This window comes from Nerophis lumbriciformis, linkage group LG38, assembly GCF_033978685.3.
Source record: "Nerophis lumbriciformis linkage group LG38, RoL_Nlum_v2.1, whole genome shotgun sequence".
In the NCBI taxonomy this organism is placed as follows: Eukaryota; Metazoa; Chordata; class Actinopteri; order Syngnathiformes; family Syngnathidae; genus Nerophis; species Nerophis lumbriciformis.
In genome coordinates this window covers 16617320-16644448 of record NC_084585.2, presented here as the reverse complement: position 1 = coordinate 16644448, position 27129 = coordinate 16617320, and the positions used below count along the sequence as shown (strand labels likewise).

The 27129-nt window shown below is 40.2% G+C and overlaps 1 protein-coding gene across 1 annotated transcript; it reads right to left on the bottom strand.

The window, feature by feature from the left end:
- Positions 1 to 368: 368 nt before the first annotated feature.
- frs3 (fibroblast growth factor receptor substrate 3) lies at positions 369 to 17946 on the bottom strand. Its single transcript, XM_061932549.2, has 6 exons — positions 17842 to 17946; positions 17652 to 17740; positions 9553 to 9739; positions 2898 to 3059; positions 2696 to 2817; positions 369 to 1692 (listed from the first exon to the last, which is right to left on the bottom strand). The coding sequence occupies exons 2-6, from the start codon at positions 17715 to 17717 to the stop codon at positions 406 to 408; spliced, it is 1824 nt and encodes a 607-aa protein (XP_061788533.1). The 5' UTR covers positions 17718 to 17740; positions 17842 to 17946; the 3' UTR covers positions 369 to 405.
- Positions 17947 to 27129: the final 9183 nt, after the last annotated feature.

The window sequence follows — 27129 nt, the reverse complement described above, 5'->3', positions numbered from 1 at the left end:
ATTCCATAGGATTGTGTGCAAACTGCTCTATGGGCTTTTATGAAGAACTAAAGGAGCATTTTTTTAAAGTGGCCACACGGGTGGAGGCCATGAGGTACAAACACTGGCGGGGACTTTCTTTTTCGAAGCGTCGGCCCGAGGAAGAATGAAGAGCGGGAATGGTTCGGGGGTGGTGATTCCGTTACAAGATGGAAGCGGCTTCACTCGGAACGACGTCACGTCCGGCTGACAGTATTTAAACGTCACAACACGTAGCTAATAAATAACAGAGGTTCCCTTTCACCGATCAGGTTCTGTCTGAGTCAACGCCAAAGTCCTAAAGGACGGATGACAGTGGAGGGTTCCGTGTGCTGAAACCAAGCTCCGTCTGCTGAAACCAAGCTCCGTCTGCATGGTCGACATGGTCTACAGAGGCAGGTCTGTGCTGTTGTGGCGAGTCTTTCTGGAAGTCCCGTCATCCCTGGGCAGAGCTTTTTGCAGGTTGGACATGGCTGCCGTCTTCTTCAGGTCAATGACGGCGTAGCATTCGCTGCGCCTGGGAGCTTGGGGGCCGCACTTTTTGGGCAGGAGGCGCTGGTGCTGCGGCTGGCCGCCCCCGCCGGCGAGAGCCTCTCCCTCGAGGTCTACCTGGATGTAGTTGAGCTGGCGCGACGGAGGCATGTGGCCGTGCTCGCAGGTGCCGACCCCCGACCTGGATCGTCTGCGGAAATCAAAGCTAAAAACCCGCCCCCCTCTGTCGGGCTGACATGGCCGCGGGTGCGGGGGGCAGCTGTGTCGCAGCCTGGGCGGCTGCACCGTCTCTGTGTTGACGTAGTTCTGAAGGGCGTCCCTGTGGATGCCTCGCCCATCCTGGTGGTAGCCATTGGTGGTCCCGGGGCCTTCCGAGAACTCGTATTCGTCAAAGTCTTCCTCTTCCTCTTCGTACTCTTCTTCCTCCGCCTCGTCGTCTTCTTCCTCCTGCTCGTCGTCCCGCTGCAGGGCGCTGTACTCCCACACGGGCGGCAGCGAGGGCAGGTTCTCGTAGTTGAGCAAGGCCGTCCGGCGGTGACCTCCGCCCATGGCTCTCTCGCAGCCGTAGCCCAGCGGAGGAAGCGAGGACGGCGCGTGGGGGTGCAGGAGGGAGTGGGAGTGACTGTCCCCGGTGCTGCTGCTGCTGCTGGAGCCCACCGACTGAGACACGCTGCTGGGACTCAGCCGCTGCTTGCGGCCGCTCCTCAGGCCGTTGATGTTCTCGTAGGTCAGCTCGGCACTCCCGCAGCTGTCCGGGTGCTCGTGGCACGGGTGCCTGTGAGGGTGGTGATGGAAATGGTGAAAGGAGAGCGAGTTACACATGTGCACGGGGACCTCGTCTCCATCCGTCTCTGAGCCGGTTGCGCCCTCTGCTGGCTGGAGGCTGTGGGGGCCGTGAGCGAGCCGCTCCCGCTCCCTTTGCAGGTGATGACGCTGCGCCGGCGTGGGGCCCAGCATGAACTTCACCTCCTGCGACGACGGCTGGAGGAACACCTGAGGATCTTTGTGCTCCTCCAGGGGGCAGCAGCGCAGGTTGGACTGCGTGGTCCCTTGGACCCCGCCTGGCATGGCCCCGCGTGTTGCTTCGGGGAAAGCGCCGGGGCGCACCTCAGACAGGGCGTGCACGCAGTGACGCATGGCGAGATCCCCCTCCATGCTAACAGTGTTCACGTAGGTGTGAGTCTGGTAGAAGCAGAGCAGAGTTACAGTTTTTTCCAATTGCTTAAACACAAAACGTTACATTTTCACACAGTTAACAAACATCTACACACAGTAAACAAAACCACTGTGCAGATTTGCCTAATATTAGGCATAGACTATGCTTCACAGTTTTTTCGAAATATTACACACAATGCTTTACACACACCTTCCTATCTTGCACATGTGATGTGGATGAGATACTATGGCCTGATCCCGGTAGACGGGCAGGTGATGATTAGAATCAGTAACTGAGGTTTTTGAGTACATTCTTTCATAGAGTTGCTGTGACCTAAGTCTGCACATGTAGCCTATACCCTATGCTGTCATTTGTATTTATCTCCAGATTTTTTTTCAAACCTTTTTATTTGTCTCAGATTTTAATTTGTACTGCATGTCATTGTTGACTACTGTGATATGTTACTTTACCTGACTGTGGTCAAAATACATACTTTCAGTTTGCAGCATCATTGTTGAGCACTTCTTGAAAAGATTACAGGATATTTTTACTTTCTCTTTAGGTCCTTACGTACAGGCCCACTTCGAAGTAAACAATGACGATTGCTATGGATTTGCCAATATATTTTGTTAAGTTACAGTAATCATTCATCACATGCTAAAAAGGTCGGGCAAAATGCCCCAAACATGTGATTTCTTATAGTAAAATAGTTTTGTTTTTTTACAAATGTGTTTAGTATTTATCACTGTTCTGGGTAACTCACTCCAATAGTGTCTTACCATTTGAGGTCTGTGTGAGTGAGAAGACAATAAAACAAAATGCTTGCTTTATTTTGATGAATGGGCATATGTTTTGACCAAAGTGTGTCAATTTTGCAAATAATCTAGGGATTAAGAAAATTGAATGTTGTGTTTGGAAAAGTGTGTAAATAAAAAAATAAAAAAGACACAGTTAGTAAAATTGTGTGCAAGCAAATGGAAAAAACTGTAAAGCGCAAACAGTCACAAGAACAGAACAACAGCGTCTAACCTGGTCTTCCAAACCCATCAGGTTGTGTCCGTGGTCCTCAGGGAGGGAAGGCTGGGACGACTCTCCTCTGATTGGATAACCAGGGTATCCGTTGGGAAAAGCCTGCACGGGGAAAGCTGGGGCTGCGAGCACATTTATCGCACAGTTCGTCAAGAAATGACACACCGACGTCAACGGCGAGCGCGTTGGCCGGGTGACTCACTGTTGGGTGTCTGCGGCGTGCGAGACATCTCCATCTCTGGCGTGTGGCCGCTGCGAGTCATCATCATGGACTCCTCCACCACGTTGATGCTGTTGCATTGCATCAGCTCCTGGAGAAGATTGAAGATCTCCTCGGCGCGAGAACACTTGAAGGCAAAGATCCCTGACGGTGTGGACAAGAAAAGGATGATGTCATCTGTTTGTAGAACATTCACACTTTCAAGTGATCAAAATGTGCAAAGTTGAAATACTTAGTAGGGGTGTCCTGATCCGATACCAGAAAAAAATACAGTATCGGAATATTTTGGCTTCCATCTGAAATGTCCGAAACAAGCGTGTTTACTTGCAAAGCTGCACAGCCAGTTAAAATCTAAATGTCCTCCATTGAACACACAAGGTTCGTTTTTTCTTCTGTTTTTGTCAAGTCATTTACAAAACGTAAACATGTTAGGGTATAGGCTACTAGGAACTAGCAGCTACACAACAAATATGCACACAATAGCACACAAGCTAGACATATGTAATAAGCGCCCTTCATTGAACAATAGTGCAATCTAAAACTGCACATTTGACAATATAAACAAGTACCAAATAATTGTATTTGCATATTACTTACACATTCAAAGTCTCCAAGGCAGAAGTGCATTAGAAAGTATCTGGTAACAAACGTGTCCGCACTACTCAACTTACTGTGTCATTAGCTTTACCTAATTACTGTGGCCAGTAGGTGTCGCCAAATTACAAACAATTATCACTTCACTTCAACCAAAAGACAGCATAGGTCCATTTCAGACGGTTAACAATGAAGAGGTTAGTGTGTTTCTGACCTACCATTGTTCTCTGTTTGACTAATTTCACTTAATCAAACCTTTTCTAACATTCCACACTAAAAAAATAATAAAAGTATGTATGATTCATGCTGATATTGTATCGGATCAATATCGGTGTCGGCTAATACTAAAGGCTCCAATATTGGTATCGGAAGTGAAAAAGTTTTATATCTCGTGCAGTCTCAGCTTTCTCAACAAAAAGTAAATGTCTATTCATACTAAGATGTAACTATATGAAAGTTTTTCATCACGGTTCTTGTGACTAAAATGATCACAGTATTGTTGAATGTCCACAAAAAGTAGGGTACTAATACACACACTGGAATCGTTTTATTTAAACGATCAAATAGACAAACAATACTTTTGTGTGTGTTCATGTTGTGATAAATGTTAATTGTTTAATAACAAAATACAACAGCTTGTAGGTTCGATGTGCACAAGTGAATATCTTAGTTGATCAGGCAGTAATGTGTTTATTTAAGTTTAGACTGTTGTATGTAGTTTATTAATTAGGAAAGACGTTAAAGAGGCCCTTTCATGCAAAACCAACTTTTCTTTCCTATTGGTACCTGCTGTTGCGCATTTGGGATCTGCATAAGTCCCAACAATTTGAAATCACAGCGTGGAGGCATTGCAGAGTTATTTATAAAACAATTTTGCCTTCCTGTCTACTTGCTCCAAATGGTCTGTTTAGAATGTTCCCAATTGGTGACGTCACAAATTCGAAACATCGTCGGCATATTATCCATATATGGTATAAATCTACCCAAACTGGCCTGCGCGCGTCCGCCAATTTTAGTTTATGCGCGCATCTGTAGTTTAGATGACAAAATGGCCAAGAAAGGACTCAAAGAACGAAAACACTCTTATTGGTTGTATTACCGAACTCAGGACACGATTCAAACCTCGAGTCTCATCCAAAGAAGTAAGAAGTGCGTGGATAACTTTTATGATTCGAGGCAATGTGCCTTTAACAGAGAAGAAGGCACTCCGAGTGTGTGCCAAAAATAGTCGTGCTCCACCCACAAACCTTCACAAAAAGATGGATTTTCCGAAAAACGACTTTTAATGGCTGGCTCGGTGCCAACTATTTATAGCAATGGAGGATACAATGAGAAGGGTAAGTAATGACAGTAGGTTAGAAATGTTTAAATTATGTTAGTAATGTTAGCTCGATTCGCTGTGTAGCAAGCTTAGCCATCTAATGTAAGACAATAGCATCACCGTCCTCCGGCAAAATAAATAACAATTTTCCTAAAAATACTTTTAATTGGATCAGTGCCTACTAGGGTTGTCTCGATACCAATATTTTGGTACTGGTACCAGTACCAAAATGTATTTCAATATTTTTCGATACTTTTCTAAATAAAGGGGACCACAAAAATGGCATTATTGGCTTTATTTTAACAAAAAATCTTAGGGTATATTAAACATACATTTCTTATTGCAATTGAAGAACAATTTTGTCCTTAAATAAAATAGTGAACAAACAAGACAACTTGACTTTTAGTAGTAAGCAAACAAAGGCTCCTAGTGTGTCTGCTGATGTATGCAGTAACATATTGTGCCATTCCCCATTCTATTATTTTGTCAAAATTATAAAGGACAAGCTGTAAAAATGTATTACTAATCTACTTGTTCATTTACTGTTAATATCTGCTTTTTTCCCCGTTTTAACATGTTACATCTACACTTCTGTTAAAATGTAATAATCACTTATTCTTCTGTTGTTTGGATACTTTACATTAGTTTTGTATGATACCACAAATTTGGGTATCAATCTGATACCAAGTAGTTACAGGATCATACATTGGTCATAATTTAAGTTCTCATGTGTCCAGGGTCGTATTTCCTGAGTTTATGAATATAATAAAAAAGAAAAAAAAGAAAAACGATTTTGTCACGATGAAAAAATTGATGTAATCATAGTAGTATCGATGAAATACGCTCTTGTTCTTGATATCATTACAGTGGATGTCAGGTGTAGACCCACCCACGGCATTTGTTTACATTGTGACGGCGGTGAGCCATCATATCCTCCTACGATGTGTAGTGAAGCATGTTTAGCTATTCCTCGTCGTGCAGGGATAATACTTGTAAGTTAACTCACTTTATTTGTCGCCACGGACGCGAAGATTAGTGATTTAGAAGTAGCTAAAACACTGCCGACTGCTAGCCATGTCTTAAAGCACCTCTTCCTGAGGGCGTTTTAGTGTTATAGCTTCACCTTTATCTTTAGATTTTAAGCCAAAATGCGTCCGTTCTCTCTTTTCTGTCAACACACTGTGTCTGCTTGCGTAAGTACTCTGTGATTGTGCGCTGCCGAACATGCTCCTCTGCTCATAAAACCAGCAACGTCATGACGTGACGACGATGCGCCGTCATGCCTGTAAAAAAATAAAATATGGTACTATTCAAACAGAGTACAGTACAATTGATTCATTATTACCGCGATACTATACTAGTACCGGTATACTGTACAACCTTAGTGCCTACAGTGTTTGGCAATTGACAAGTAAGTTATATAATCCGTTATTACGTTCGCGATGTCACTCTTAGAATAACTTGTAGCCTTTTAGCCTCTATTGTTTACAACTCGAGCAGCAGCTGTGCAGCAGAGTTATTTACATTATGTAAAAAAGAAAAGCATTTTTTTTGTCAATATACAATTATACACATGTAAACGCTCAGAATCTCGCATTAGACTCAGTCGAAGTTCAACCTTAGTCAACATATAGTTTTAGACCTGTATGTCAGCCGGGTTTCCTTCGTAGCTTTCGTCTGATTCAACAATGTCCATAATGCATAATAAGAGCAAGAAAGCTAAAAACTACAAAACATTTTTGCCGGGCAGGGGCGAATGCTCACTCAGCGTGAGGGGGCGTTGTGTGGCGCAGTTAATTTGCATCTAACGACTCCACCTCTCAAAATGAGCTGCTGTGAAGGGGAGACAAATATGGCTTAAAAATAGGTCTGAAAATTAAAATCTACGCTCATTTTTCACCAAAGAACCACCATTACATGTTATGTAGACCAGTGTTTTTCAACCTTTTCTGAGCCGAGACACATTTTTTTCATTGAAAAAATCCCGAGGCACACCACCAGCAGAAAACATTAAAAGAATGAAACCCAGCAGCCGATATTGACAACAAAAAGTCGTTCTCGCAATTGTTGGATATGAATTCCAACCATAACCAAGCATGCATCTTTATAGCTCTTGTCTCAAAGTAGATGTAATGTCACCAGTGTTGGGTTAGTTACTGAAAACCAGTAACTAGTTACAGTTACTAGTTACTTTATTTCAAAAGTAACTCAGTTACTAACTCAGTTACTTACACCAAAAAGTAATGCGTTACTGTGAAAAGTAACTATTTAGTTACTTCTTTTTTTCTTTTTTCTTTTTTAAAGCTCCCATAAATGCCCTTTTTGCCTTCATTTCAGTACTGTTATTGCACTGGAGAATAATACAATCTGTTGATCAACTTGACATGCATTTTTATTTTCCTTTTAACATAATTAATGAAAAACAGTGCAACATAAAAAGGCATTCCTCCTTTCTTTAAACTTGGACCAATGACCATTAATAAAAAACAAGTTTAAGTGCAACATAAGAAGAAACATCATCTTCCTTGAAACATAGGTAGTGAAATAAAGCCTGACATCTGGAGTGATGCTGCTGTCTTCCACACTTGGAGCCATGGATTGTAGAATCCTTGTTTTCAGTGGCAGGATCATTGACACAGATGGTGAAGTTTCAGTGCTCAGTAGAGATGGAACACTTTTGAGGGGTTTAAGCACCTGGAGGACCTCATCTGCCACTCTCACATCACCATCAGACAGGGTGACATTTGTCTAATAAAGTTGATTTGATTTGATTTGATTCAGGGTGTTGTGGGTCAATGCAGAGTATATAGCTGCCTGCTGCTCCAACATATCATAAGTGGAGTTCCACCTCGTTGGGACATCATGTATGAGCAGGCAGCTTTAGCATTTCTTGCTTTGTCTTAAGCACATGAGCAGCTGTTGTGCTTGGGTGGAAGTAAGAAACCTTCCTGATCCTCCCAAAGAGGCGCTCCATCCTATTGACTGAGATTCCCTTCTGTGATGCCAAATTCACTACATGTGCAAAGCACCTATCTGTGGTCCCAGTCCTGCCTCATTCTCTGTAATTATTTGATTTTTGGCATTATCACGTGTGACTGGGATATCTTTATCTTCCATTCCTCCACTGCTTGTGTCAGTACCTGCGCAGGGTGACTCTCGTAGAGGGGGCGTGTCTTCTCATCTCCCAGTCTGCTGTGATGAAGTGAGCGCTTATAGTTCCGCTGGACGTCCACCCGTCTGTCATGAGCGCAACAGATGATGCTCGGGATAGTTCATCCACAACTTTTTTCTTCTCCTGCTCATAAAGATCTGGCACAATCTTATTGCTGAAGTGGGTGCGCGACGGGATGTCGTAACGTGGTTCAAGCACGTTCAGCATGTGATTAAAACCCTCGTTTTGCACAACCGAGTCTGCACTTATAAACACACCGATTCAATGGCGGGGGCGTTCAAGCTCCTCCGTTACTCCGCTCGCCATGACCACGCTGTGTGTGGACTGAACGTGCCAACAACTTTTTTTTTTGTTTCATATATCAAACCGCGGATCACTTGTGTGCCTCCCCACACACACACACACACACACACATAGACCGCGCCTCTTTTCTTCTCTCCGGCTTGTGACAGAGGAAGATTCAGAAGAACGACACCGCAGCGCTTCTGTTTCTAGCCGATACTACATCAAAAGTAACGTAAAATAACGCAGTAACGCATCATGTAGTAACGGTAACTAAATTACTGAATTAAAAAAAATAACGCGTTAGATTACTAGTTACCGCCGAAACTAACGGCGTTGCAGTAACGCGTTACTTTGTAACGCGTTAGTCCCAACACTGAATGTCACCACCTGTCACATCACACTGTGACTTATTTGGAGATTGTTGGTGTTTTCCTGTGTGTAGTGTTTTAGTTCTTGTCTTACGCTCCTATTTTGGTGTTGATTGTCATGTCATTTGTGGACGCCGTCTGCTCCACACGCTGTAAGTCTTTGCTGTCGTCCAGCATTCTGTTTTTGTTTACTTTGCAGCCAGTTCAGTTTTAGTTTTGCATAGCCTTCCCTAAGCTTCAATGCCTTTTCTTAGCGGCACTCGCCTTTTGTTTATTTTTAGTTTAAGAACACCTTTTTACCTGCAAACCATTGTCGTCGTTCCCGACATCTACAAAGCAATTAGCTACCTATGCCACCTACTGGTATGGAAGAGTATTACACGGTTACCCTGCCGAGCTCTAGACAGTACAGACACTCAACAACGGCTCATTAATGGTTTATAATTACTGGTTTGCAAAAAATATTTTTAACCCAATTAGGTGAAATTACATAATCTCCCACGGCACACCAGACAATATCTCACGGTACACTAGTGTGCCGCGGCACAGTGGTTGAAAAACACTGATGTAGACCACATTGAAGTGTCCTAAATGTAGGAAAAAAATCATAATATGACCTCTTTAATGTCTCTTGTTTTAATGTTAGCATTTAAGCGAGCTAGGCAGCCGTTAGCGCGCTAACGTGTTTCTCCAGCAGAAAGGGTCTGTGAGTTTATCATCATTTTAATTTAAAAGGGTTATACTAACCATCAGGAAGTTTACCACGGTTTATCATTAGTAATCTGCCATTAATTGTTGCACAAATATAAACTCCCAATCCCAATAATATTATCTACCTGCCCAATGCCATACAAGAATTCTGCCTTGCTGAGCTTTGACAGCGTCGTTTTCACTCACCCTGTCCCGTCTGACAGCGCCGCCCGCTCTCGAACGAAAACAGGTTGGAGTCGTAGCCGTAGCGGCGCAGGCAGAGGTACGGCCATCTGATGGCGTCTCTCTTGCGCGTGTGTAGAATGAGCTCGGTCTGGGTGAGCTCCATGATGCCGGAGCCCAGCTCGTTGCCTTCATCGTCCACATTGATGACCTGAGATGGGGAAAACATGGTTTGTCGTCATTGTATCCTCCTGAGAGCTAGCGCCCTCTGCAGTACACATGTATTATATTATATTATATTTACCACATTCATATATATATATATATATATATATTTACACAGTATTATATATTACCAAAAGCCAATGTCCACCATAGAGGACGCTGGGCCCTGATAGCATCAAGTCATTAACCATTTGACAGAACTGCTATCTGACAAAAGTCGACCCCTCATATTTGAACTAGTATATTTATTACAGTATTAATTTTCAAGGGACAATAATATAGAAAGTAAAATTGGACACACTTTAGAGTTGTCCGTGTACAGCTTGTGTAGCAGTGTAGATTTACTAACAACAAAAACATTATTGTGTAAATAACTGGCAATATCCCGGTAATTACATGGCTAATAATTGTACCTGTGTGAAGAATTCCTTCAAAAGAGTTGCACGCTCAGGTAGACACAATTACATTTCCATATTCCTTGTTACACACATGCTGGAGTTGAATTCCAGGAGGGTGTGTGTTTTGCCAGAACGTGGGCTCCAATTTGAGAAAAAGCTGCAACGAACGCGTTGTCGGTCTACACTGTGAAGCCGCTTTTGAGATACTAATCCTCACCACCATGGTGGAAAGTAAAGTACTTTTCTTCCAAGTAGTGGTATCATTGGAGGACCAGAGGAAAAGGAATGGCTTAGCATGCGACACACACACAAGAAGCTAACCGCTAAAGCTAAAATGTAAAATAGTGGGGATCGATCCAGATGTCGATGCTATTGATACCTGGTATAGTATCAGTATATAAATGATTCTAAAGTGATTAACATCAATTCCAGACTACAAGCCGCTACTTTTTTCCTACGCTTTGAACTCTGCGGCTTATAAGAGTGAGTGGCTAATTTATGGATTTTCTTCGCTGACGACAGTAATAAAAATCATTTTAGAAAAAAAACAAGGTTGTTTTATTGTTTTTGCTATGATGCTATCTTTTGGACGAATTCGCTCACTGCAGTGGCTGCGGTGTCCTTCTATTTATCGGTAGTGTTTTGTTTTTATTTTAACCAGAGTGCTGTCCAGTCATTTAGCCGCCCATAGCGTTTTTGCTTGTATGGATTCTTCATTCATCACTCCAAGCAGTGTTTGTAATATTTACAGTATAACTAAACCTGTTTATACTTACTAAACCGTCCCAGGTCTTATGTCTTGTAAGAATGTTTTCATGCATATTTGTACGTGCTATCGTCATGTAATGACGCTAGCGCCATTAGCATTAGCTAATATGCTGACACGTTTACGAGTGTCTGTGTTAGTATTATTAATTTACAATGGCATTATTTTTGTCTTGTTTAAGTTTCACACATTCTTCAGTAAACTCACCAAGACGTCACCATGGAGTTATTGAGTCTGTTTAGCTGATTGGAGAGCTAGCTTCTGCAGCTAGTGGGTCCATGATGATGACTTCTGTTTTGTTTGATCAGACGTTTTACTGCTGTGTTACAGACACCGTTTGGAAACAATTAAGGTATTTAAAGAAAGATTCAAATAATCTTACAGTGTAAATAAGTCATGTCGCAACATGTACAGTATAGCTGCGGCTTATAGCCAGGTGTGGCTAATACATGGAAAAATATTTGTCTCTTCCAAAACTTAGTAGGTGCGGCTTATATCCCAGTGCGCTCTATAGTCCGGAAAATACGGTGGATCTAATTTTCTCTTAATACAAAATAATTTTGGGTTATTTTTCTTATTGTTTACAAGTCTCTGGATATAGAAAGGCTGTGAGGGCTAAACCCAAATGATTGAAATGGGAGACAATAGTAACTTTTACTTTTGTTTATGTATTGTGCACTAGACACTTTATTTTGTTAAAATAAATTATTTGTAGCATTCAATATCATAAATTTCATACATCTAATTTCCAACAATAGTAGCAAATTATACATTTAATAAGATAATCTTCATATAAATATGTTAATCAATTTAGTTACTTGCCACAAAACATTTTCGCTTCTATAATCTATTGTCAAAGTCAAAAACCTTGAAAACGTATTAAGTATTGTGCTTATTACACATTAGATGTTAGATTGTAGCGTGCATCTTGGTTTGGGTTTTCATTACCAAATTTGGAGGTGTTGAAATGGCCATGTAAAATCACTAATGCTAATCAGTAGCATGGATATGGCATATACAATTTCAATTAGCATCAAGCTAGCCTTACTTTCAAGCGCTGTCTATCAGCCTTGCTTTGTTGGCATGGGAAACTGCACCTTTACTTAGAGGCAGTCCGCTGCGAATACCCGATTGTCCGCCAAGTGCTTTTGAGCCGGTGCCAAGTCTGCAGCCGGACGTGGCATCACGTACAACAATGATATCAAAATATGTTACAGTTTAAATTGATGTGAATCGGTACTTATGTCCGTGGGTAGAGGTTGGAATCTCAAGGCACCTCACGATTCGATGACAATTACGATTTAGTAGCTACCATTCGATTATGAATTGATTATTTATAAATTTTCAAATATTAATATTATATTGTATATTGTTACTATATTGTATATTTGTATTATATATTCTAAATGTATTACTTTTAATTATTATTAATAATAATATATCTACAAGGCTCCACCTTTGACTACTCATGTATGCAGTATTGTGTCATTTCCGGTTTTGGGGTTAGCGCACACAGCACATATACAGTGTATATATATTTATAGCTATATACATATACATATACATATATACAGTATATGCATGTATATATACATATATATACAGTTGTGGTCAAAAGTTTACATACACTTGTAAAGAACATAATGTCATGGCTGTCTAGGGTTTCCAATAATTTCTACAACTCTTATTTTTTTGTGATAGAGTGATTGGAGCACATACTTGTTGGTCACAAAAAACATTCATGAAGTTTGGTTCTTTTATGAATTTATTATGGTTCTACTGAAAATGTGACCAAATCTGCTGGGTCAAAAGTATACATACAGCAATGTTAATATTTGGTTACATGTCCCTTGGCAAGTTTCACTGCAATAAGGTGCTTTTGGTAGCCATCCACAAGCTTCTGGCAAGCTTCTGGTTGAATTTTTGACCACTCCTCTTGACAAAATTGGTGCAGTTTAGCGACTGTACTTCCTAAGAAGGCTGAGAAAATTTGACATGCCACCCAAAATTCTCAGCAACTTCTATAGAGGTACGGTTGAGAGTGTCCTTACCAGCTCAATCACGGTCTGGTATGGAAACTGCACTGCTAAGGACAGGAAGGCGCTCCAGCGAGTGATTAAAACTGCTCAGTACATATCAGGAGCAGCCTTCCCCTCACTACAAAACATGTACTCTACCAGGGCCACCAGGAGAGCACACAACATCATAAAGGACAGTACACACCCCCAGCACAGTCTCTTCAGCCTCCTACCATCAGGCAGACGATACAGGAGCCTGAAATCCAGGACTACGAGACTGACAAACAGTTTCTACCCACAGGCCATCAGGCTTGTAAATGCTAACTTGTGAATGCTAGCAACCCCCCCCCCCCTCCCCCCGTTTTACTTTTATCTTTTTGAACAAAAGACAGCTACCATGACCACCCCCAAACTGTGAACCATCACTGTAGACACTTTTCACCTTTGATCACTAAAGACACTTTAACTGCTGCTGTGACCAAATGTCACCTCCATATTTATACTGTTGACTGTCAATCAGAATGTGCAATAATGTAATATTACTTACTGTGCCTTGTATATACATTTTTATTTTATTTTTTATTTTAGCTAAGTACCGTGTGACTTGTTGAAGGGTGGACTAGCAAAGTAAGATTTTCATTGTACGGCAAACTGTCTGTTTAACTGTGCATATGACAATAAACAATCTTGAATCTTGAAATGTGTTGGTTTTCCGACATGGACTTGTTTCTACAGCATTGTCCACACGTTTAAGTCAGGACTTTGGGAAGGCCATTCTAAAACCTTAATTCTAGCCTGACTTAGCCATTCCTTTACCCCTTTTGATGTGTGTTTGGGGTCATTGTCCTGTTGGAACACCCAACTGCGCCCAAGACCCAAACTCCGGGCTGATGATTGTAGATTGTACTGAAGAATTTGGAGGTAATCCTCCTTTTTCATTGTCCCATTTACTCTCTGTAAAGCACCAGTTCCATTGGCAGCAAAACAGGCCCAGAGCATAATACTACCACCATCATGCTTGACGGTAGGCATTAGAGATGCGCGGATAGGCAATTATTTCATCCGCAACCGCATCACAAAAGTCGTCATCCATCCGCCATTCACCCGAACCAACATTTTATCAAGACCACACCTGCCCGCACCCGCCCGTTGTTATATATCTAATATAGACGATGCAAGGCATTAGTGAGGTTATAAAGCTTTTGCCTGTTAAAGAAAGGAGACTGATCCAATGCAGCAGAGACATTCAATGTGTGCCACGCATCTCTTGGCCACGCATTCGTGGCTAAGAGATATTAATGCGTGATAATATTATTTATCATTATTATAATATTATTGTCATTTCCATTAAGAAAGTGTTGACTATTGTTGCCAATGCCCTCAGATCAGGAGTGCGTTCCTCACACTTTGTGTGCGCAGTTGCAGCAAGCCGAACGAGGCTTTTAAGAAGTTAAAAAAATGTTTTAGAAAGACTAGGCCTATATTTTCGTTAGGTAAAAAAAATTTTCTGAATTTATTTCAATGAATATTAACTTGTTAACGTTATAATGCTCAATTAGGGACGAGGGCGGGGTGCACAGTGAAGCAGTGAACAATTTCGCGACAAAGATGAACCTTTATTGATTGATCTGCAGCCATGACAAAATATCAGACAATCTCCATTGTCAACGACAGGCAGGAAAATAAAGATAAACACATAGCCTATGTTCTAGGCAAAGGCTCATACGTTTTTAAGTTGAAATAAAAAAATAAATAAAAAATGTGCCTCATAAGCCTTAGGCTGTCAATCACGCGCACAAACTTAAATTATACAATAACATATGTATGTCATCCCTATTTAAACAAAAATAAATTAAATAAATAATAATAACAAATTACCTGCAACTTATTGGCCAAGGCAAATAGCTGAAGGGGGAAAATCAAACCCATCAGACTGCACTTTATCATCAAACTTGAATTATAATGAAAATAGACGGTCGCGACAAACAAAGCAGGCTAAATATCCTATTATATATATATATATATATATCCATAATTATTCACACATAGTAGTATATCTCGAATAGAAAAAAACCACAATAAACAACGCAATTGCCTTAATTCCTTTGCATTGTAGTGCGCCCAAACAACACGTAACCATCAAAATTATTTAGCTGACCGGACTCAATATAGGTTAGACATGGGCTTATTTGGTATAGCCTATAGGTAACGTAGACTAATTCGTTTAACATATCCAACCGTATGTCTACTTACTTTTTTTTTTGTTAGCACTATGCAGGAATAAAATGGCATCTACAGTGCCAGGATTCATGCGAGAGCGCCTGGCCTCTAAAATGCGCCCTGCTGCGCTGACGGAGCGCTCACTTTCGCCACTGTTGCTGGGACGCGGTGCCTGATGAACAATTGACTGTTTCAAAGAGTGCTGCTCGTTTTTCGTATGTGGGTAACAACATTTAACTATGTATATATATTTCCGAATTGGTTCAACCGCAACCCGCCCGCATCTATTTAAAATCTATTTTTACCCGCCCGACCCGCGGATAATCCGCGGACTCCGCGGTTGTGTCCGCAAACCGCGCATCTCTAGTAGGCATGGTGTTAGTGGGATTAAAGGCCTCACCTTTTCTCCTCCAAACATTTTGCTGGGTATTGTGGCCAAACAGCTCAATTTTTGTTTCATCTGACATCACATGGACAAAGATAAAACCTTCTGGAGGAAAGTTCTGTGATCTGTGGTATATATATATATATATATATATATATATATATATATATATATATATATATATATATATATATATATATATATATATATATACAGTATACACACACACACACACACACACACACACACACACACATATATATATATACAGTATACACACACATCTATATGGAAGAATAGATACGTGCTGCCTGCGTTCCTACTGGCATTCACTTTGAACTTGCAGCTCAAAGACATGTGTCGTCTATCTACTTCATCATATCTATGTCTGACAGACGTGCTGCTGCACTGTATGATTATCATTGTCTCTCCTGATTTATTAACCTACTTGCTAACTTACTCTTCTTAGCTGGTTACTTTCTGCTGTAGCGCGGTTCATTTTAGCTTTCTGTTGAAGTGTACAAAGCATTTATTCTTGTTTCACTAGTTCACATTTAAGATAGCTCAGCGCCGCAACTAGCAAAGAGCGTGTCCGAGCTAACCCAGCTAACATGAAAATAATTTTAGCTGAACGTTCTCCCGCGGTTAGTTAGAACCAAACCTAGAACTAACGTCTACAGAGTATTAGCGCATTAATGGCGCATTCTAAAAACGTTGGTACTACTTTATTTAACATAACGTATTTTCCGGACCATAATCGACAGCGGATTATAAAGCGCACCGTCGATAAGCGGGTCTAGTCAGGTCTATTTTCATACAAAAGGCGCACCGGATTGTGGTCTACATAACATGTAATGGTGGTTCTTTGGTCAAAATGTTGCATAGATGATGTTTTACAGATCATCTTCAAGCCGCTTTCTGACAGTCTGTTCAGGATGCGCCGTTTTGTGGGCGGTCTTATTTACGTGGCTCACCTTTGGCAGCGTCTTCTCCCCGTCATCTTTGTTGTGGCGGTGTAGCGTGCAAGGACGGGAGTGGAAGAAATGTCAAAAGATGGAGCTAACTGTTTTAATGACATTCAGACTTTACTTCAATCAATAACGGAGCAGCATCTCCTCATCCGTGGCTCACTAGTGCAACAACAACGCTGGAAATGTGTCCCGTGAAAAACTGTCTGACAGGAACTCTCAAGTAACTAAAGTTCCTTGGGTGAATAATGTAAACTCACTACACCGGTATGTTTTAGCGCTTTATGGTGAGTTTACTGACAGATATAAGTAAGAACTTTAACACTACTTTATATTAGAAATGGCAACAGTGGAGGATGAATGTCCCATAACAAGAAGATAGAGAAAAAGAAGAAGCTTATCGCCTACGGTGTCATCAGGGACTACAAGGGCGGACGCACGCTAATTTTCAGGACTTATGCAGATCGCAAATACACATCAACAGGTACCAGAAGGTAAGAAAAGTTGCTTTTGCATAACATTGTGAAACAAAACGCCAAATAATATGTCTTAACTTATACACACACCATAATAATACTCGTATGTTGAAGCACAGTACAATCCATCAAGCGGTGCAGCGTCATAGCTACTAGTACTAAAACATTTTGATAGATTTTTGAGCGCCGTGTGTAATGTTCTATAGTTTCAATGGAACATATTACATTTTGGTGTTGTTAACTTGAGTCATATTGCAGTCTACACGTATCTCTTATGTGTGACTGCCATCTGCTGGTCACACTTATCATTTCACCATGCACCAAATAAAATAGCTTTGAGGTCGGTAAGCACAACCAAAATTATTTCGTACATTAGGCGCACCAGGTTATAAGGCGCACTGTCGAGTTTTGAGAAAATTCAAGGATTTTAAGTGCGCCTTATAGTCCGAAAAATACGGTACGTAAATAGTCGATGATTTGATATTTGTCCATCGATTCATGAATCACCCACTTTTTAATGGTGATTCATTGGAGAATCGCTCATTTTTCCCACCTCCATTGGTGAGTACCTGTAAAAGTACCAAATTCGGTACTTATCCCTAACTGTAATGCAAAAAGTTTGCGGTGCACAACTGTGTATCAGATGAAAATAAATGGAAGCACAAACCTTAAACTTGGTGAGATGGTTGTCTCGGATGGGGTCCCTGTACAGACAGCTCCAACAGCTCCCCATGGCTTCAGCAGGCCAGCTGAAACCTACCACACACACACACACACACACACACACACACACACACACACACATAAGCTCTGACTGCGCAGGACAGCAGCAATCTCTCATCCAACACACATCTTACTCAGTCCAGGCCATGGGCGTGAAGGGACGTGCGCGCTTCAGTCCCAGGATCTTCTGCTGGGCGTTGTGGTGATAAGCCACATGCTTTGCTGGATGGGCATCTTCAGGAGCGCCGTCACGCTCTTGGCCCTGACAGAGGGAACGGATGATGATGAAAGTACTCGTGAACGCCTGCAGCCTCGCCATTGACAACATGCTTTTTTGCAGCGTTGCCGACGTGCACTGTAACATCCTGACGGCTAAAAGACTCTGTATAGCGACAATAAAACAAACATGATGTTTAAAACCTCGCTGTTTCATTTGGTAACGGCAAAATATGCTAGTATTTACACTTGGACCCATAATACATTTTGCTGGACGATATATTGCCCCATAAATTATTGCCAATAAATGATATTTTTGACAGCATTATTTTGAGACTAAATTAAGCACTAATGTAATTATAATATGTAACGATAATAATAATAATGCAAGTAACCCTTTCAAACGCAATACAATTATTTCTTGTTAGTATTTTACCATTTAATTGGAAGATCAATAACTTTTGATAATCCTAAATAAGTAAATAAATTAAACTCTTAATCTCAGTTAGCAAAAATTCAACTTCAATAAATATTGAACATCTTAAAAAGCATTTTTTTTCCCCTAGTTGGAAAAAGGTGCTCGAGTGGTTTGTTTTCTTGTCTTTTTTTGTCGCCATCACTTTCCAACAAAGTGGGCATACTTGTTGATGACTTCATCTTGATCAAAGTCGGACTAAAACATTTTGATAGATTTTTGAGAGCCGTGTGTAATGTTCTATATTTTCAATGGAACATATAAAATGTTGGTGTTGTTTACTTGAGTCATTTTGCCATCATAGTGCAGTCTACACGTATCTCTTATGTTTGACTGCCATCTACTGGTCACACTTATCATTACATAGGGACGGCGTGGCGCAGTGGGAGAGTGGCCGTGCGCAACCCGAGGGTCCTTGGTTCAATCCCCACCTAGTACCAACCTCGTCATGTCCGTTGTGTCCTGAGTAAGACACTTCACCCTTGCTCCTGATGGCTGCTGGTTAGCGCCTTGCATGGCAGCTCCCTCCATCAGTGTGTGAATGTGTGTGTGAATGGGTGAATGTGGAAGTAGTGTCAAAGCGCTTTGAGTACCTTGAAGGTAGAAAAGCGCAATACAAGTACAACCCATTTATCATTTATTTATCATTTACATCGTGTACCAAATAAAACTGCTTAAAGGTCGGTAAGCAAAACCAGAATTATTCCTTACATTAGGCGCACCGCGGTTTAAGGTGCACTGTCGAGTTTTGAGGGGAAAAAAATGATTTTAAGTGCGCCATATAGTTCGGAAAATATGGTAGTTTAAATTAGGGGTTATCAAAGTGTGTGTCAAAGTACAAATAGCACAAATGAAAACAATTATTGAAATAATTTGATTAGAAAAAAGCTTAAATTCATATTATGTTTACAAAATCATAAAATCCGGACCACATGGAGTGCCCGAAAATTTAAATACGCGGATACAGTTTCTGCCTGGCTGCTGCAATAGAGTGTGTTGGTGCCGTGATCTGTGTAGTGCCAAACAGCGTTCAGTGTTTGTTTTTGGGGGGTTTTATATTAATGGACAAATGTTAAATGTGCGATTTCAATGTTAATGATGTGCATTTATTAGAAAAAAAGAATAGAAGGGTATGGCAACTATTTTTCTTAAAACACGAATTGAGGCTACAAAGTGTGTTTTATCCGATTATTCGATTGTTCAAACAAACTCTTCGATAGATTACTCGATTAGCTACAGCCCCATTTTTCTATGGCAAATTTTTGTGGCATTTTCTGGCTTTTTAGACTACAAAACTATTAATTGTTCGTATAATATAACTAAGCAGCTTCGAAGAATACTTTTTTTTTTGCTTTTTCTCAAGCTTTGGGCTTTAATAACACACATTGATTCGTATTGGCGGTGGCACGAAGGCCTCGTAGTTAGCACATCAAAGGTTGGAATCTCTGCGTAGAGTTTGAATGTACTCCACTTTCCCCACGCATCCCTAAAACATTTGACATTAATTGTCTAAATCAGGGGTCGGGAACCTTTTTGGCTGAGAGAGCCATGAAAGCCAAGTATTTTAAAATGTATTTCCGTGAGAGCTATATAATATTTTTTAACACTGAAAACAACTAATTGCGTGCATTTTTAAGTAAGACCAACATTTTTAGAATATAATAAGTCTCTTATTCTTTTTAGTAACATTGTTATTCTGAAGCTAACCAATAATAAATAAAATACTTCTTACCATTAATTTGACTTCTTGAACAGGTGCGATAGAAAACGGATGGATGGATTCAAATGTATGAGAATGGTTATAATTTGAACGATATTTTTAACACTGTGATTACCAGCGGAATTATTAAATATTTATCGTGTTAAGCAATGTCAGCTAAGATTTATCTGAGAGCCAGATGCAGTCATCAAAAGAGCTACATCTGGCTCTAGAGCCATAGGTTCCCTACCCCTGGTCTAAATTGTCCACAGGTGTGAATATCCATCCATCCATTTTCTACTGCCTGTAACATGAGCGTGATCAATTATACAGTAGGGATGTAACGATATGAAAAGTTCATATCACACTTATCGTTACCAAAATTATCACGGTTATCGCAGTATTGTTGAATATGCTCAAAATTACTTTGACGCACTGAAGTCTTTTGACCAAGTTTTTGTTAAATAACTAAAATAAATAGATTCCCAGTCAGAAAAGCCACCATTTAGTTTCTTACGCTTCACTGATAGTCTTCCAGTCTTGGTATGTTATCTGTTTCAATGGCTAGGCTTTTATTCATTTAAATATTGTTTTGTACCGTAGCACTTCAAGATTTGTTCACATGAAAAGTGTGAAACAAATCAAATATGTTATCACTTCTGTCGTCCTACTCTGTTCAGCGGCACTTTAACGCACCGTTAAGACACCTTGGTAAAAACACCTGCATCTCGTAATCCTTGATCATTCTATTCTAAGAGAGCACATCTTGTAGGTTCAATGTGCACAATTGAAAATCTTAGTTGCTCAGACAGTAATGTGTTTATATACGTTTAGATTGGGGTATGTTGTTTCTTAATTAGGAAAGACGTTTATGTCTCTTATTTTCATATTAGCATTTAAGGTAAACTCGTCTGTACGTGAGTTTATCAAAGGGCAGTTATCATTCAAGGTTTTTCGATACTTTTAATTTAAAGCGGTAATACTAACCGTCGGACGTTTCACCATTATTACTGTTTATCGTTACACCCCTTACATACAATGTAATACAATTACCAGGATTCACAGCGTCAACTAGTATTTTTTCACAGTAAAATACTGTAATCAAAATTTACTGAAACGTTACAACAAATGACGAAACCCTAATATTTCACAGTAATCCACTGTTATTTCACAAACTACTGTAATCATAGTCCTCTGTAAGATCACAACAAATTACTGTTAATTCCAAACGATATTGTCTCTTTAGGGCAGGGAAATTCAATTAAATTGTTTTGGGGGCCACATTTGCAGAATGCCAAGTACCAAGGGGCCAAACTTTTTTGTCTTATTTTGTATATTCCGGAGAACCAGTGTCCCCTACAGTAGGCATCAGATTTTGGTCTATTTATTTTGTCGGAGCGCGCTGCTGTTTTTAAGGACCTTCTACAAAAAATATAGTCAAAGATCATCCATGACAGCACTGTAGTGTTTTTCAGAATCTGCTGCAAAAATGTGAGTCTCTCACAAGTTTTTGGAACTGAACTCACGGGACAGCAGTTGAATAGCCCAAATGATGAAAAAGAGAGGACCTAAAATGGAACCTTGAGAACTAAACTAAACTAAAGAAGTGGAACACTAGACTAAAGAAGTGGAACAAATAACTACTGACTGCATCTGAAGTAAAAAGGCTACAGTAACACCGTAGTTACATAAATCACATTACGAAAAAGGAGAAGGCTTAAAGTGGTGCCTTGAAGAACGCATCAGTTGTGTAAATCACACGTTTGGAGCCCAGTGTTCTATGTTTGCTAGCACGATTAAAATGTCAGTACAAGGATCTGCCAAGGAATTTGCTGCAAAAATGTTTGTCTCTTAAGTTTTGAACTGAACTCAGGGGGCCAGTAGGGTGTCATTCCCAGGCCGGATTTGGCTCCGGGGCCGGCAGATGAATAGCCTTGCTTTAGGGGTTCCGTAGATTATGTTGCACACTCTTGTACAGTAAGTGGCAGAGTAATGTTAAAACAAGAGAGTAATTACAATAAAATTACAATTTGTTTAGAAACAGCTTTTAGTTGTAACTTTATTGTAATAAACTGAAAAATCACACCTCTGCAGTTTTATTAAATTGCTGTGAAAATATTTCACAGTACCTACTTGTTTCCCAAGCTTTGAACCTTGCGGCTTATACAAAGGTGCGGCTAATCTATGGATTTTTATACGCTAACGGCTAAATTGTGGGAAATAAATCCAACAATGTCCTATCATAAAGCACTTTAAGACACTGTTCAAACTCAAAGTGTTTACAAAGTACAAGGAATAAGAATCCTGATAAACATCTTGAACCTTGAATCTTAAAAAAGAAGAACACTTCATAAAGCATGCAGGGGTGTCAAAATGTTTTCCACTGAGGGCCGCACACTGACAAATCAAAGCATGGGGGGGCCACTTTGCTATTTTTTATTTTCAAAACCAAAATAATATATATATATATATATATATATTTTTTTTTTTTTTTTTTACTTTAGGGTTTGGTTTGGTAACAGGGACCTGGATGGGTCTGTCATTAAAAATGTTAAAAATAACTCATATATATATATATATATATATATATATTATTATTTTTATTTTTTTTAACATCGCGTAAATCTCTACATCAACTTTAGATCTATCTGTCAATATAAAGCTATATATGTATTTTTAATGTTGTATGCCCTTTTTTTTCAAGAAACACTGTGTTTTTTTATGGCAAACACACAAAATATGCAACATTTTCCGAAAAATATATTTCAAAGTGGAATATTAAATGTAAAGAAATTGGAGAAGGCTCCTATTAAAGGGTCAATAATTTATAACAACATTGATTTTGAGTCATTATTATTTTTTGAGCATTGACCGTATAAAAAAAAACACTACAATTGAATCTTGTTGTGAGGCAAGAGCACTAACTACTGCACCACCGTGCTGCCGGAAGTCATACATAATTGTATATATACAGTACAGGCCAAAAGTTTGGACACACCTTCTCATTCAATGCGTTTTCTTTATTTTCATGACTATTTACTTTGTAGATTGTCACTGAAGGCATCAAAACTATGAATGAACACATGTGGAGTTATGAAAAAAGGTGAAATAACTGAAAATATGTTTTATATTCCTGTTTCTTTAAAATAGCCACCCTTTGCTCTGATTACTTTTTCGCACACTCTTTCACTTTACAGGTGTGCTAGAAGCTCATCGAGAGAATGCCAAGAGTGTGCAAAGCAGTAATCAGAGCAAAGTGTGGCTATTTTGAAGAAACTAGGAATATTAACCATATTTTCAGTTATTTCACTTTTTTTTGTTAAGTACATAACTCCACATGTGTTCATTCATAGTTTTGATGCCTTCAGTGACAATCTACAATGTAAATAGTCATGAAAATAAAGAAAACACATTGAAATGAAGAGGTGTCCAAACTTTTGGCCTGTACTGTATATATTTTTTACTTTCAGCGTTTAAATCTATAAATAAACTGCAGATAAATCAGTCCATTAAAAGTTTTCCTTTTTGACTTTTTTTTTTGGAAAAGATGCAATATTTTCCCTAAAAAATATTTCAAAGTGGAATTTTTGATGTGAAGTAATTGGAGACTTCAATGTGTCAATAATTAATAATGACATTGATTTTGATTCTTTTTTTTTTTCGAGCAATGACAGCTTCAAAGAAAAAAACAGCCTGCATGGAAACTTTGTGTTATCAGTCAACATTGCAACTTTTTCTCGTAATAGTATTTTTAGAATGTGCTGTTAAAAAATTAGCCGTAGGCTGCAAATGGCCCTCAGGCCGCACTTTGGACACCCCTGTTATAAAGCATGAATAAAGAATCAATTACTTTTCTGTTTTGTTTGATAAGCCGTTTTACCGTCACCGTTTGGAGACAATTCAGCTGTGTAAGTCAACATTTATAAAATCTTTCTACAAAACCCAAAACTAGTGAAGTTGGCACATTGTGTAAGTCGTAAATAAAAACAGAATACAATGATTTTCAAATCCTTTTCAATTTATATTCAATTAAATAGACTGCAAAGACAAGATACTTAATGTTCCAACTGAGAAACTTAATTTTTTTTTTTTTGCAAATACTCATTAACTTAGAATTTAATGGCAGCAACACATTGCAAAAAAGTTGGCACAGGGGCATTTTTACCACTGTGTTACATGGCCTTTCCTTTTAACAACACTCAGTAAACGTTTGGGAACTGAGGAGACCAATTTTTGAAGCTTTCCAGGTGGAATTCTTTCCCATTCTTGCTTGATGTACAGCTTAAGTTGTTCAACAGTCCGGGGTCTTCGTTGTCGTATTTTAGGCCTCATAATGCGCCACACGTTTTCAATGGGAGACAGGTCTGGACTACAGGCAGGCCAGTCTAGTACCAACACTCTTTTACTATGAAGCTTGCCATTGTCTTGCTGAAATAAGCAAGTGCGTGTCCATGATAATGTTGCTTGGATGGCAACATATGTTGCTCCAAAACCTGTATGTACCTTTCAGCATTAATGGTGCCTTCACAGATGTGTAAGTTACCCATGTCTTGGGCACTAATACACCCCCTTACCATCACAGATGCTGGCTTTTGAACTTTGCGCCTATAACAATCCGAATAGTTATGTTCCTCTTTGTTCCGGAGGACACGATGTCCACAGTTTCCAAAAACTATTTGAAATGTGGACTCGTCAGACCACAGAACACTTTTCCACTTTGCATCAGTCCATCTGAGATGAGCTCGGGCCCAGCGAAGCCGGCGGCGTTTCTGGGTGTTGTTGATAAAGGGCTTTCGCTTTGCATAATAGAGTTTTAACTTCCACTTACAGATGTAGCGACAAACTGTAGTTACTGACAGTGGTTTTCTGAAGTGTTCCTGAGCCCATGTGATGATATCCTTTACACACTGATGTCGCTTTTTGATGCAGTACCGCCTGAGGAATCGAAGGTCCGTAAGATCATCGCTTACGTAGAGTGATTTCTCCTGATTCTCTGAACCTTTTGATGATATTACGGACCGTATATGGTGAATTCCCTAAATTCCTTGCAATAGCTGGTTGAGAAATGTTGTTCCTAAACTGTTGGACAATTTGCTCACGCATTTGTTCACAAAGTGGTGACCCTTGCCCCATCCTTGTTTGTGAATGACTGAGCATGTCATGGAAGCTGCTTTTATACCCAATCATGGCACCCACCTGTTCCCAATTAGCCTGTTCACCTGTGGGATGTTCCAAATAAGTGTTTGATGAGCGTTCCCCAACTTTGTCAGTCTTTTTTGCCACTTGTGCCAGCTTTTTTGAAACATGTTGCAGGCATCAAATTCCAAATCAGCTAATATTTGCAAAAAAAAAAAAACGTTTTCCAGTTCGAACATTAAATATATTGTCCTTGCAGTCCATTCATTTGAATATAGGTTGAAAAGGATTTGCAAATCATTGTATTTTGTTTTTATTTACGATTTACACAACGTGCCAACTTCACTGGTTTTGTATGTAAACATCTCATTTCACAGTCTACTGGTATATATCTGCTGCTTACAGTCCAGTCCAGTCCAGTCGGCTCATTTACGGAAGAATCTTTTTTTTTCCTTCCAAAATTTTGTAGGTGCGGCTTATATACCGGTGCAGTTTCCAGTTCGAAAAGTACGGTAAATTACTGTAAATGTAATGTTGAAACTTATTATCCAGTAATTTGCTGAGAATTGACAATGGACATGTTTGCAGCGTGTCCTGTGATTGGCCATCTTAAAACTCATTTGTAAACGCCAGCCTTTAAAAAGACCTCCCTTTTAGACCAGTTGATCTGCCGTCTCTTTTCTGCTCTGCCCCCCTCTCCTGCGTGGAGAGGTTATTAGATGACCACAGATGAAGCGCTACCTGTTCAAAGTCGGGACCCGGCATGGACCACTCATCTGTGCATCAGTTGGGGATGTCTCTGCGCTGCTGACTTGTCTCCACTCAAGATGAGTGGACTGGACTCTCACATTATTAACTAGATCCACTCGACGTCCATTGCACCGGTCGCCCAGGGTGGGGATCCCCACATCTGCGGTCCCCTCCAAGGTTTAAAGTTAAAGTCCCAATGATAGTCACACACACACTAGGTGTGGTGAAATGTGTCCTCTGCATTTGACCCATCCCCTTGTTCACCCCCTGAGAGGTGAGGGGAGCAGTGGGCAGCAGCAGTCGCCGTGCCCGGGCATCATTTTTGGTGATCTAACCCCCAATTCCAACCCTTGATGCTGAGTGCCAAGCAGGGAGGTAATGGGTCCCATTTTTATAGTATTTTGTATGACTCGGCCAGGGTTTGAACTCACAACCTACCGATCTCAGGGCGGACACTCTAACCACTAGGCATCCCAGTGGATTGTGTTTTTTTCTTGCCCTGATGTGGGATCTGAGCCGAGGATGTCGCTGTGGCTTGTGCAGCCCTTTGAGACACTTGTGATTAAGGGCTGCATAAATAAACTTTGATTGATTGACTGTGTTATCAGTCAACATTGCAACTTTTTCTCGTAATAGTATTTTAAGAATGTGCCGTTAAAGAATTAGCTCCGGGCTGCAAATGGCCCTCAGGCCGCACTTTGGACACCCCTGTTGTAAAGCATGAATAAATAATCAAATACTTTTCTGTTTTGTTCGATCAGCCGTTTTACCGCCACCATTTGGAAACAATTAAGGTGTGTAAGTCAACATTTATAAACTCTTTCACAACGTACTGGTATATATCTGCGGCTTACAGTCCAGTCCAGTCGGCTAATTTACGGAACAATCTTTTTTTTTTTGTTCCAAAATTTTGTAGGTGCGACTTATATACGGGTGCAGTTCCCAGTTAGAAAAGCAGGGTAAATTACTGTAAATGTCATTGCTGCGAATTGACAATGAAAACGTTTGCAGCGTGTCCTGTGATTGGCCGGTGACCAGTCCAGTCCATCAGCTGGGATAGAGTCCTCACCTGATGTCACCCTGATGAATAAATGTCCCTCGCCCGTCCACATTATTGTCCCCTTGTGTGAAATATACATTCATTGG

Bases quoted from the DNA above. Each gene is read 5' to 3' on its own strand.
- frs3 (XM_061932549.2), bottom strand. From the start codon at position 17,717: ATGGGGAGCTGTTGGAGCTGTCTGTACAGGGACCCCATCCGAGACAAC. The intron at 3,060-9,552 runs GTGAGTGAAAAC...CCACACCGTCAG, and splicing joins GCGCTGTCAGACGGGACAGG to GGATCTTTGCCTTCAAGTGT. The intron at 1,693-2,695 runs GTTAGACGCTGT...TGCTTCTACCAG, and splicing joins TGATGGGTTTGGAAGACCAG to ACTCACACCTACGTGAACAC.